Genomic DNA, 13,512 nt, shown 5'->3' with positions numbered 1-13,512 from the left:
GAAGGGTAATTAACTATGAGTATTTCAATGTTTTAGAATTTAGTTCATAAACCCTGATGATGACAAGTTTCTTGTCGAAACCGGTTGGATAAAGTGTACCTCATAAATTTGTTTTACTATTCTTTCTTCACTCTTTACTTCATTCGATTCACTTATGACAATCTGTATACACTATCATAACACTATCCTTCCACATTCATTAAAGAATTACTCTCACATAATATAAAAAGAGCCTCTCAGCAAAGCACAAAAATCACAATTAACATACCTTATAGAAACATACATAAAACAGAAACAAATCAAATAACCCATAAAAATCACATACCTACCTCTTTTCGTCAAAAGAACTTTGATTATTATGCAATAAAGTTGTACAACCTGCTTCCATTATCCATAAAGTCATTAAGAATATAAGAGCTATTCATAAGTGGATGATGAAAATAGGTTGATCTTAAGCCGATCGCATCATTCGGTCATGTCGTATTTGATCGGATTTTTTTTCATTTATAATATACATATAATTTTATTAATAAGTATAGTGAAATATTCCCTCGGCACCGGAAAACTCAGTAAGAGCACATTATTGTATTAATAAATGTCATTTATAACTATGCACATACTGATTTTTTTTTATAGAAATTAGAGAAATCCATGGGGAATCCAATGTCATGACATTGATTTAAAGAAATTATCTATATTAGTAAAACGCTACAGGTTTCATCTTGTACACATATATTTTTTCTGGATTAATTTAATTGCCATCACGTGAAATAAATGGTGAGTAAAAATCGAAATTCCAACCCTTAAAAATAGCTGGCTAATTAGCTCCCACTTCACGGCATCAAACTGAAAATTATTCATTGGAAAAGCGCTCTTACGTGGCAGAGCAAAAGGCTCTTTTTTGCTCTATGCGCTTATGTTCGCGACTGTGAAATCACAAACTACAGCTACCCTTTCAGACAAATTCACGGTACCTACATGCAAACTAGCATAGGTAGGTACAGACATGGACTCAAGTCTGCATCCACATTTAAAAATAATAAAAATATTTTTTAGTTACCTCCATACAAAAACAACCCTCGAAACCATCGACATCGCAGTAGAGTTAATTTTTAAATAAAAAAATTCACATAAATTATTAATATAAATTAATAATATAAATCCTTATTTACTCGCACCACATCTGACTGAGCAGTTTTAAATATGTTATTTTGAGTCAGTAAAAAATGAAAGTTTGATACCGCGTAACAAAGAGAGCAAAAGAAAACATTTTTATTCAAGTTTTACTTGGTAAATACCACTGTTACTTAAAATCTAATATAACGCGTGTTTAGATGCATTCCACAAAATTTTTAAACTTTGTTTAATTGTTTGAAAATGATGCGGAATGCATTGAAACACGTGTCACAATAGATTTTAAGAAAAAGTGGTATTTACCAAGCTAAATTTAAATTAAAAATATACAGATATTACCATAAAGTGACTGCCGAATCAAATTATGAAAGCACTTAAAGCTATCATGAAGTTTCTTAATTAAGAATTTGAGTAGTTTGGTTGTCAATAATAGGTAGAATTGGTGAATGTTACACGTGTGTAAAGTGATCACTTAAACCAGCCGATGACGGTCGTCAGCCCCGTAAACGCCCAGACTTCCATCATCTTCGATGAGATGTTAAAAAAATAAATAATAACATTTATTTTATTTGGCCTAACGTTTGAGGATTAATAATACTATAGTAAAAAATGTTACCTTCTAATTATAATAATTTGTACGTAATGTTTATCATTATATAATATATATATATATATATATATATATATATATATATATATATATATATATATATATATATATATATATATATATATATATATATATATATATATATATATATATATATATATATATATATATATACTATTTTTTCCTACTGGAATCGATTTATTTTAAAATTATACATATGTCGCTCACTCCTTTCAATAAATTCATATTTCAAAAATCGTCAATTTTCAGTTGTAAATGTTTTCGGAATGCCCGGAAAATGTACTATATCCCAGCAAAAGCGGCATATATTTAACTCAATATTTACCCGCTGTAGCGGGTAGGGTAAGTAGCCCTGTAGGGCAGAAAGTGTTGTTTTTTGTATTTTGAAGAAAAGGCATTGTTTAATAATTTTTTTAAATAAACAAAATATTTTTCAAATGGAGAAAAAACATTCAGGTTTTACCTAAAAAGATCTGTTGCACAGTAAAAAGTTCAATGAGTGGCTTGATATTTATTCTTAATACATTTTATTATTTTCTTAAACTTTAAAAACGATCTCCTGAAAAATCAAGTTTTTTGATATTTGACGTTGTTGAAAGGAGTGAGCGATGTATATACATTGGCACTTATACTCTATATTTATTGATTTTATTGATAAAATCCATACGTAGGAAGTGGATCTATTTTTCAAATTATTGCGTTTTCACGGATATATCGTGGATACGAAATATAATTATGATTGAGTCCTATTTCTTAAAAATAACGGAAATCAAAACATGCTATTGTTACTTATTTACAAAAGTTAATATTACCGATGAAATGATGTAATGCTAAGCTTGCTAACACGATACTTATCAATATGGATACATAATTTAAAATTCCAACCACAGTGTGTAAACGATTATATGAAACGCCTAATAAAAATACTGTTAGTATACGATTGTGAATGTATGTGTAGTGTGTAAACAAGCAGCTATGTGTGTGATATTATGCATGTGTGAGTCAACCCTTGTTAAGCGTTGTTTTGTCAGGGTATTTAAACATTCATCAAACGATTTTGACCCCTTTGCACTGATGCTGAGGTTTTAATGTCGTAAAATAAGGATTCTGACTTCTGACTGCATACTTGAATATTTATAACCAGGTATATTTTCATCCAAATGAAATTCATACAAACGGATAGTACATTTTACGATGATTTTTTTAATCGAAATAGTATATAAGGAAACTGCATCAAATCGAAAAATTGTAAATTAATAAAAATATATAAAATCTTTTATTTATTGTTTCGGCATTAGCTTTGTGGTAAGACATGTTACATGTTCTTTATTATACAGACCTGAATGATGGAAGTTTAACTTCTGAAACATGTAGTCTATAATAAAACTCAAGTGGTAAAAAACAAGCGTTTTCTTTAATCATATAAAATCTTGTTGGATAATTCGTAATTAAGACCACCATTGACATTAAATCGGGGGCTTTTAATTTTAATCATAGATATTTAAAAAATTAATATAATCGTTTTTTGCAGTCAATTTTTTTCACAACATTTTGAGTGTGTCCAAATACTTGTTAACAAATCTGTGTTTCTCTGAAATAAAAATGTAAAATAACTACTTAGTTAGCCAAACCTATTACGGTTAGCTCTGTAAACGCCCAATCTACGTTGATAGGTCAAAAATTAATGTAAAAAATTACTTCTAATAGGAGATAAGTCAGATTTGTTAACAAGTATTTGGACACACTCAAAATGCTGTGTCACACTCAAAGTGTTTGATTTTTAATAATCAACATCAATTAATAACACGTTTTTTCATATTATTTTTTGACAACTCATCAAAGATGAAGAAGAATATGGAAGTCTGGGCATTTACGCGGCTGACGACCGTCATAGGCTCAACGTAAATGCCCAGACTTCCATTTTCTTCTTCATCTTTGATGAGATGTCAAAACAATATAAAAAATAACTTCAGTAATTGGAGATAGTCCAGATTTGTGAACAAGTATTTACACACATTTAAAATGTTGTAAATATTTTTTTTATAGTACTTTTCAAGTTTTCATTATAGAAGGTTCGTTGGTCTTAAAAGAATAGTGGAAACCAAATGCAGACATTGTTTAATTGCACCAATATCAATTAAGTGAAATATTTGCCGTGTAACGTGCTAATATTGCCTTCCACACATTCTGCCGCTACCCTTAGCCTCCCCTCGCGTGTAGGGGTGGCCAGGGGGACTCCCCGGCCCACCCGACCCCCTCCACGGCCAGTTTTACACACACCCCATGGAAATAAATTCAACCCCCAGAAATACAATAACATCCAAGTTGGGAGTATTCATTTTTGTGTTATTTATGATATGCGCACGACGCGACGCGACGTCTCGCTGGGTTTTATGTAAATAAATGTAATCTGTAAATGTAACTCTCCTCATTTTTTTTTTACTTCTCGATTCTAAATTTATTATAAAATTGATTGATTCCAATCTATAATCAATTTATGAATATACTGGATTGAGTGCCATTGATCAGGGATTTTTTTAGGGAACTGCATTTATGATAGCTCAACAAAGATGAAGAAGAATATGGAAGTCTCAGAAAATGATGCATTCCGCATCATTTTCAAACACCTTACGGTTAAAATTACCAGGTAAAATTTAAATACAATATGCATACCATAAACTTTATTACCACAAAATGACCGCCGAAGCAATAAATGAAATTAGTTTTCAGTAATTTTTAATTAAAATTTTACTTGGTAAGTAACACTATTTTAAATTTTTATTGTGATACGTGTTTCGATGCATTTCGTATCATTTTTAAATACAATATTTTTTAAGAAATTGTTGTAAAATTTAAATTTAAAATGTATAGATTTTACGACAAAGTGACTGCTGAATTAATAAGTGAAATAAGATTTCGGTCATTAATCCAGAAAAGCCAAAATATTTTTCTTTAAAACATCTTACTAGAAAATCCAACGTGGAATTTTCTTCTTCAAAATAAGTGATTTGTTGTGGACGCATTTAAAAGTACCCTCTTAAATATCAATTATGTTTTAAGAAATTGAAGAACCCTGAGGAAGTCCCTAAGATACAGATCTCGTGGTTTATTCTATACAAAAAATATGTCCTCTCTCATTTAAGAAATGCTGATACCATTGACGGCTTTATACTTCGCCCCTATTTAGGGTATTAAAAAATGGAGGTTGCTGCCCTCTTTTTGTCCCGTTTTTTGTTCTCCTTTCAGTCGTGGGGGATGTTTTCAGTCGCTAGGTAACGGAGCCTTCCATTCGCTACGTTGGTTTTCTTCCCGCACAAGGCTATCCGAGGAAAATAGGCAGAGGGTGTCTCAGTAAGTCGGGAAGGTTTTACAACCGCCAGGACCTTTATAAATACAATTACATTAAAAATATTGTTGGGTAAAATATCCTTAATTAAACAAGGTTTATTGGATTCAATTCTACATTTATTTATGTATATGTTAATACGTTACTGAATTCTATCAACTGTCTGCAGTTTCAATAAATACATTAAAAATACATTATCAGACACTGATTTCAGTCATCTAAAATTGTATTTTCATATTTTGTTTTCACTTAAAATTTTAGCAGACTCAAATCAGTGTTTGATTTAAATATTTAAAGTTTTAATGTAAAGTCCTACAAAATAAACTCCTCGTCAACTAATAAATGCATTATCAGGATAGTTATAATGTGAAATATATTTTTACCATTTTTAAATATACATATAGGTTTTCTTGAATGTTTTCCGCAGATACTTTGTGGCTCATCTTATAAACTTTATAAAATTAAATAACTTTTTTATTCATACAATTTAACCTACCGGTTTCGACAAGAACCTTGTCATCATCAGGGTTTATTTTAATTAAAAAACATTAAAATACTCTCACACACTCCGTAAAAATCCGAAATGTTATGTTTATTATTGATAGCATGGCAACCCCAAAATATATTAAACAAAAAACAAAAACAAAAACAAAAACAAAAACTTCAAAATGATTATCTTTATAAAAAACAAAAAGTAATTGATAATAGGTGGAGAAGATTCTTATACAAAAATAATTTTTCGAACATAATTTTAAAATATCTTCCAAACGACATAATACCTATACGTTTTTTTAAATTTCATTATTTTATATATACTTGGTAAATATCACTATTTTTTAATGGATTAACATCCATTATGTCACGTGTTTCGATAATTTTGAGAAAACAAATGTCTTTTTGAAATTTAATAATTAATTCACCATTTTGAAGTTTTTTAAAATATACTAAGAAATACATAATTAAATTTTCACTGAAAAATGTAAATTTAGTTCATTTGCGATATTCAACGCCAACTTAGAAAATAACTCTAATTACAATATAATACTTTATTAAGAAACGTGTTTCGATTCATCGTTATCAAACATCCTGTTTGATACTTATGATATTGAGTGCATCGAAACATATGTCATAATAAAGTCATAAAATATTAGTATTTAACAACTTTAGCGTTAAATGACAAAATGGATAGATATCACCACAAAGTGACTGCTGTGTTTTTTTTTGGAATAACATATAATCAAATACAATTAAAATTATTGATTTTCACTTACCCTCAGAATCGTTACGTCACTAAATCATCCCAAGAGATCAGAGACATTTCAGGAATCGAACTGGATCAATCATTTAGTACTTGTGAACGCTCTAAACTGAAATTGCAATCCGTACAAATACATACACATATTGGCATACACGATACATGCGTACATAGAAATGTAGTTGCAGAGGCTAGAACAACTCCACTGGGATTATACGCTTGTCCCCTGGGTCTCCGTGTTTACATCAATATATACAAAGCCCCGACTAATATATGTTGAACCAATCAAATTAGGCCATGGTAAGTGTGGTATGTCCATGATATATGTTATGTCTGATAGTAATCCATATTTTTACTATTAAAGATATTTTTTAAACGCATTTTTATTGTTTTATTATTAAGAATCACCTATAGATATGATCAGATATAGTATTTTGAGTATTTCAGAATTTTTGTTCAAAAATTCTGTTCAAAAGTTTGCGCTATAAACACACATGAAGAAGAATGTGGAAGTTAAGGCATTTACAGAGTTTAAGACCTGTCATAGGCTGGTTAAGTCATCACTTTGCACATGTGAAACATTCACCAATTCTATCCATTATTGAAAACACACCACTCAAATTATTGAAATTTCAACAAAAATAATGTAAAAAAATAACACCTAATTGGAGATAATCCAGATTTGTGAACGAATATTTGGACACACTCAAAATGTGATACGTCAACAATTTGACCGGATTTTTTGTCCGTTATATCCGAAGCTCATTAAATAGAGGTCCGTTATATTGAGGTTTTACTGTGATGATGTATACCGTCATACTGATTCTCATGAAATATTTCATCCCATGTATAATTTATATTTTTTCACATCAATTTGTAATTAACGTTTTTTTAAATGTTCAAGTACTATCTACCCTCTGATTGCTAACAGCTTTACGAGTATATGGTATCAAACGTTTTGATCAATATCACTACTCTGTTTTTGGTTAGTTGGAAGATATTGCTTTTTAGCAATAAGCCCGCCCATGTACTTATTTCTTTTATTTACACGACGTTTAAATAAATAAATATATGTGTCGACATGCTCTTAAAAAGATATGCAGGTACAAAATGTTTGAATAATTAAATAATTAATGTAATTTAAATTAATAAAGCTTATATGCTAATCACAAGGACTCTCTCGCCACATTTAACCCTCTCGGGCGGTATCCAGCATCCAGCATCCACCCGCTCCCGTGAGTCACATGCTTAGCGATAAATCCTCAACCCTTCGCAGGGGTACGACGCAATACTGGGACACTAATCCCAGTAATATGTGAAAAAGTTAAATTTCGATTAACCCCTACTATTCGCGTGGGGTCTGCTAATACCCCGGGGATCTCACAGGAATGCTCAAAGGATTCTCAATATTTGAGAATTTTTATATAAATTTAGTTATAATTTCAAACATTTTCATTTTCTTCCTGGCTCCATTCCAACTTTATTTATTAGTTGGGAGTGGTATTCGTCCACCTCCGTAGTGTAACGGTCAACACGCTCGGTTATCGTACTGGAGGTCCCGGGTTCGATACTTAGAGGGGAGGTCAAATAAAAATACGTGATTTTTTCACTCTAATATGTATTCAATATAACCCTGGACTAGTACCTGAAACGGAAGGTTGATCTTTTTTTTTCGTGTGTTAACAATCAAGTGCCCTATGCACCATCAAGTGCGGATGAGGGTTTAAAGAATTACGTACAAGGTTTATGGATCAATTAGTGGATTTTTCTCCTTCTAATCAAAAAAAAGTTTTATTTTAACCAGTATTGGGAACAGGAAGAATAAACTAACGTGGGCCGTGTTTTTTTTTTGAATTACTTAACGTCCAAGTGACTCTGAAATCTAGCTACGGCTTATGCAACACCGTTTATCATGTCCCTACTCAGGCTTCAACTTTATAAGTTTCATAGCCTATGCCTACTTGTGAGTGGATTTACTCTTTATGTTTAAAGTTACTATAATTTCATGTAATTCATGAGTGAAAATTCTAGGCAAAAACACTCGCTATTCCGTGGGCCGAGCAGGAACATCTCAGCATTTACTCATTGCTGGGAGAAAACCACCTAAAACCCCTCAGGTGAATCCGAACTATTGACTGCCGTCGACAGTCATCATCAAAATGTATATTTTTCCAGTTAAATACAACTTTTATTTATTATAAATTCTTCTTCTTCTTCTATTGATCTCTATTTTTACCCGAGAGTGCATGTAAAACTAATTGAAATCGATGAAATCGTTAATGTGAGCATATATTGTTTTTAAAACTAGATTTGTCCAAAAAGGTGGTCCTAAACGAGCGTCGTATTTTGATGTTTAAATCAGCATCTTATTCCTTTAAGAAAATGTCAAATCAATAAATAATGTTATAAATAAATCATCAACATTATTTTAACATTTAAAAATATTTACAACATTTTTGATTGTGTCCAAATACTTGTTCACAAAATCTGGATTATCTCCAATTACAGGAGTTATTTTCATATTATTTTTTGACATCTCATCAAAGATGAAGAAGAATATGGAAGTCTGGGCATTTACGGGGCTGACGACCGTCATAGGCTGGTTTAAGTGATCACTTTACACACGTGTAACATTCACCAATTCTACCCATTATTGACAACCACACTGCTCAAATTCTTGGAAGTTCTATATATATGAACCAATTTAGAAACCTTGTTCTTGAATCACTAGAACCTCACTAGAGACATCTATTGGTGAGATGCAAAGAAGCTTTTTACTAAGCAGAAACTCTTATATTAGTATGTGATGTCCAAATCCTGGATTATAATCACACACATGAGAAACGCCAGAAAATATACCGTTTTCTAAAATTATTCATATTAAATAAATTATCTGGTCAAATTATAAGCTTAAATAATAAAAATGAAAATGGTATTTTCTGGCGTTTCTCATGTGTGTGATTATAATCTAGGATTCGGACCTCACATACTAATATAAGAGTTTCTGCTCAGTAAAAAGCTTCTTTACATCTCACCAATAGATGTCTCTAGTGAAGTTCTAGTGATTCAAGAACAAGTTTTCTAAATTGGTTCATATAAATAGAACTTCCAAGAATTTGAGTAGTATGGATGTCAATAATGGGTAGAATTAGTGAATGTTACACGTGTGTAAAGTGATCACTTAAACCAGCCTATGACGGTCGTCAGCCCCGTAAATGCCCAGACTTCCATATTCTTCTTCATCTTTGATGAGATGTCAAAAAATAATATAAACTAATAATAATTATCTGGAACTTTTTGAGAATCACTGTAAATAGGGTGAACGCCTGAACATAGGTACTAGACTAGAATTTGAACATTTAATTTGGATACATTAGGTCGGTTAATAAATTATATTGTGCAGTTAGTTTCGGTATAAATTGGTTGTTTTGGTCTACGTGGGTAGCGAAGTACTCGAGGAAAGGGTTGATAATTGCGTCTACTAACGTGTTAAACTTGTGTATTATTGTTTGCTCTGGAAACTGGACCATTTTGGAGAGGGGTCATACCGTTATTGATTTATGTTCTCCTGGTACATTTATTCTAAATATTTATATTTCAATAATTTGTTATCATACTTAATAGGGTGGTTTTTACTTTATTTGACTAATTACATTACAAATGTAGGCAGAGAGGATATAACGTCACTCTACTCTGTTTTTACAAATATTTTAAAACTTTTTTACATTCGTGTATGTCCGATGGATAAAATTTATCTAGTCAAAGAAATCTTTATATATTTTTAGATTATTCAGCCTTAAGAATTTTTTCCGTATTTGCGCTGGTGTAAGTAGCAATAAATAGGCATTTTTTAATTTCACCACACTGATATTTTGATTTAATCTTAATATAAATAATTGCCATCATTATAAATCTTATTGTGACTTAATTATAACTTCAACCACAAAAACAAATTTTAAGCCAAATCTTGCTAACTGACGAATATTAAATTTTTTTAAGGTAGGCTATTTTTAATATTAAGGAAGATGCAATATTTAAGGCCAAACTCAGTTACTTTCGGCAACGCATAGAGCCGGTCGTCGGGTCACAGCCAATTTTTTTTTAGAAAAAATATTGGCTTCTTATGGTTATTTTCAGACATATTTTTTATAAACAATCAAAAAATCACAACGTTTGTTGTCACAAAATATTGTCAGATATGAAACCTTACAAAAATTTGTCAGTGTATCCGGTACGCATTAAATATTTTTGGAAGAGATATCTTTTCTCGGGCGCGTAGGTCATACGGGTTAGCGCGGAATGGTGAAAAAAAACCGCGCGTATCACGTACGTTCGTATTTGTGGGACGGTTAAATAATTTATTTATGTTTGTTTCAGGAGACGGAAGATACTACGGGCCTCCACTCCTCCCATTGCTGAAGCAACAGTCCAGATACCTAGACGAATCAGGTATATCAATTTTTTATAATTTTTTTAAATATGAAAAGTGGTCATATAGCATAAATTGTCAAAAAATAAGCCAAAACACATGATTTTTTTTATAAACCACCACACCGTACTACTTTCAAAAAGGTTTAAATTTATTTAACTTGTGAATCAATACTATAAAGAGATGGATTGACAGCTGGGAATCGACATCGCATGAGGCTGATCCTCTTAAAACAGGACACAAGACTAAATCAAGAAGAAGAAAAGATGATGATGAAGAAATGTTGCAAACTTTATATCGAGAGAAATTACGACATATCTTTAAAATAAAAATTCCATGTATTATTTTTTGACATATTAACATTGATGAAGAAGAAAAAGGAAGTCTGGGCATTTACGGGGCTTACGACCGTTGCGTCATAGGTGGCTTTCAGTGATCACTTTACGCACGTGTAACATTCATAAATTGTACCCATTATTGACAACCACACAATTCAAATTCTTGGCACTTTAAATATGTTGTTCAAATTCGAAACCCAGTGCTTAAATCACTAGAATTTCACTAGAGACATCTATTAGTGAGATGAAAAAAGATTTTTTGAAGCAGACTTTCATATTCTTCTTCATCTACATTGAGTTGTCAAAAAATAATTTGAAAAACAACTTCACAATTGGAGATAATCCAGATTTGTTAACAAGTTGCTCACTCCTTTCAAGAACGTCATAAATCAAAAATCGACAATTTTCAGTTGTGCATATTTTCGGAATGCCTAGAAAATGTTCTATATCCCAGCAAAACATATTTTTAACTAAATATTTACCCGCTACAGGGCAGATAGTGTTGTTTTTGCATTTTGAAGAAAAGGTATTGTTTCATTATTTTTTTAAAATATACTAAATATTTTTCAAATGGAGAAAAAAACCTTCAGGTTTTAACTGAAAAGATCTGTTGCACAGTAAAAAGTTCAGTATGAGGCTTGATATTTATTTTTAATATAATGTATTATATTTTTAAACTTTAAAAACGTAATCCTGAATGATCAAGTTATTTGATTTATGACGTTCTTGAAAGGAGTGAGCGAAGTATTTGGGCACACTCAAAATGTTGTAAATTACGACATCTTTGTGAAATAATAATTCCTTGTACAGTAATAATTATTTCACAAAGCTTGCGAAAGGGTTTTGAAACATTCAAATTGCCTATTTTATTATTGAATTTCTTTTATTTATTTATTTGTAGTGAGTAATTACGCCCCAATCTCAAGTTGGTACACAACATCCTTTGTAGTCACATAATAAGCGACTTGAAATTCAAATTAGCGCGTGAGTGGTATAGCGCATCCAGTTCGGTTGTGCCAACGCCGCTGTCTGTCTTCGCAATAATTAATCTGCATTCCAATTTACGAGTTTCGTCGCCTATCAAATTAATTGTAAAATCGCACGTTTGTAGTTGAATCTTCTGTCTTTGTTTAATAATATAACGCCTTTACCATACTACCATAATTACAAAAATGTAAAAACATTTTATATTTTGCTAGACGTTTATTTTCTTCTAATAAACTATCAAAAAATCACGGTTATAAAAATTAAAAATTAAAGCGTTAACATGAACTTTGATTGATGGATGCATACTTTAAACTCAAAATTACAAAGATTTTTTCGTAATTTTCTTTGCATTCATGTTTTAATTGTTTTAGTGTATACTTTAGATTCAAATGTACAACATTCATATGTTTTTTTTTTGGTTTTTTGGATGTATACTTACACATATATCGCTCACTCCTTTCAAGAACGTCATAAATCAATAAACATGATTTTTCAGAAGACCGTTTTTAAAGTTTAAAAATATAATACAATATTTTAAAAATAAATATCTAGCCACTTATTGAACTTTTTACTACGCAACAGATCTTTTTAGGTAAAACCTGAAGATTTTTTCTCCATTTGAAAAATATTTAGTTTATTTCAAAAAATAATTAAACAATACTTTTTCTTCAAAATGAAAAAACAACACTTTCTGCCATGTAGCGGGTAAATATTAAGTTTTAAATATGCCTCTTTTTCTGGGATATAGTACATTTTCTGGGCATTCCGAAAATATGCTCAACTGAAAATTGACGATTTTTGATTTATGACGTTCTTGAAAGGAGTGAGCGATATATGTAAAGTACTTAAATGAAAATAAAAATTGACTTACAAATGTACCTACGCGATGTATTGTAATGTAACGTTCATTTAATTTTTTCGTCTCCTAGTATAGTTGTTAGTGGGCTTGGCTATCATGCTAGAGGTCCTGAGTTCGATTCCCAGGGATATCATAATATATATTTGTTTAAAATTAAAAAAAAAAGTGTTGATTAAATTGTATAAAATAAATGTTTTTCTCTTCTAATATTTATTTAATATCACATGGAGTGGTAAACGCATTTGAAGCGATATGACATAAGAATTATTTTTAGAGCTCCATATTTTAATCACATGTATTTTTACTAACTAAAGAAAGTTAACCTCCTTTTCAGATGACTGACTTTTTTCCAAATGAAGATCATTTGGAAAAAAAGTCAACTATCTATCGGAAATTAATTTTAAAAGCTTTATTAACTTTATGGTATGGTAATATAACTCACTCTTCATTTGATTTATTTTATTTCATATATAAGAGCATAAAATTCAGGATCACAAAAAGTCTTGACGAGCTATACATAAATATGCAAGCAG

At 30.7% G+C, this 13,512-nt stretch overlaps 1 protein-coding gene across 4 annotated transcripts in view; it reads left to right on the top strand.

Annotated features, from left to right (window-relative positions):
* The window catches only part of LOC148306400 (uncharacterized), a 160,431-nt gene that overhangs the window by 48,834 nt on the left and 98,085 nt on the right, over window positions 1–13,512 (top strand). For all 4 annotated transcript variants that reach the window (XM_088265043.1, XM_088265042.1, XM_088265040.1 and 1 more), the window contains exon 4: window positions 10,744–10,815. In XM_088265043.1, coding sequence (XP_088121169.1) covers window positions 10,744–10,815 — 72 coding nt within the window. The remainder of the gene's footprint in view (window positions 1–10,743; window positions 10,816–13,512) is intronic.

Source organism: Brachycentrus maculatus, unplaced genomic scaffold (assembly GCF_059751285.1).
Source record: "Brachycentrus maculatus isolate JH-2025_06_01 unplaced genomic scaffold, ASM5975128v1 h1tg000242l, whole genome shotgun sequence".
Lineage (NCBI taxonomy): Eukaryota > Metazoa > Arthropoda > Insecta > Trichoptera > Brachycentridae > Brachycentrus > Brachycentrus maculatus.
Note: the sequence above shows the minus strand (reverse complement) of the source record. Positions and strands in the feature narration are given on the sequence as shown.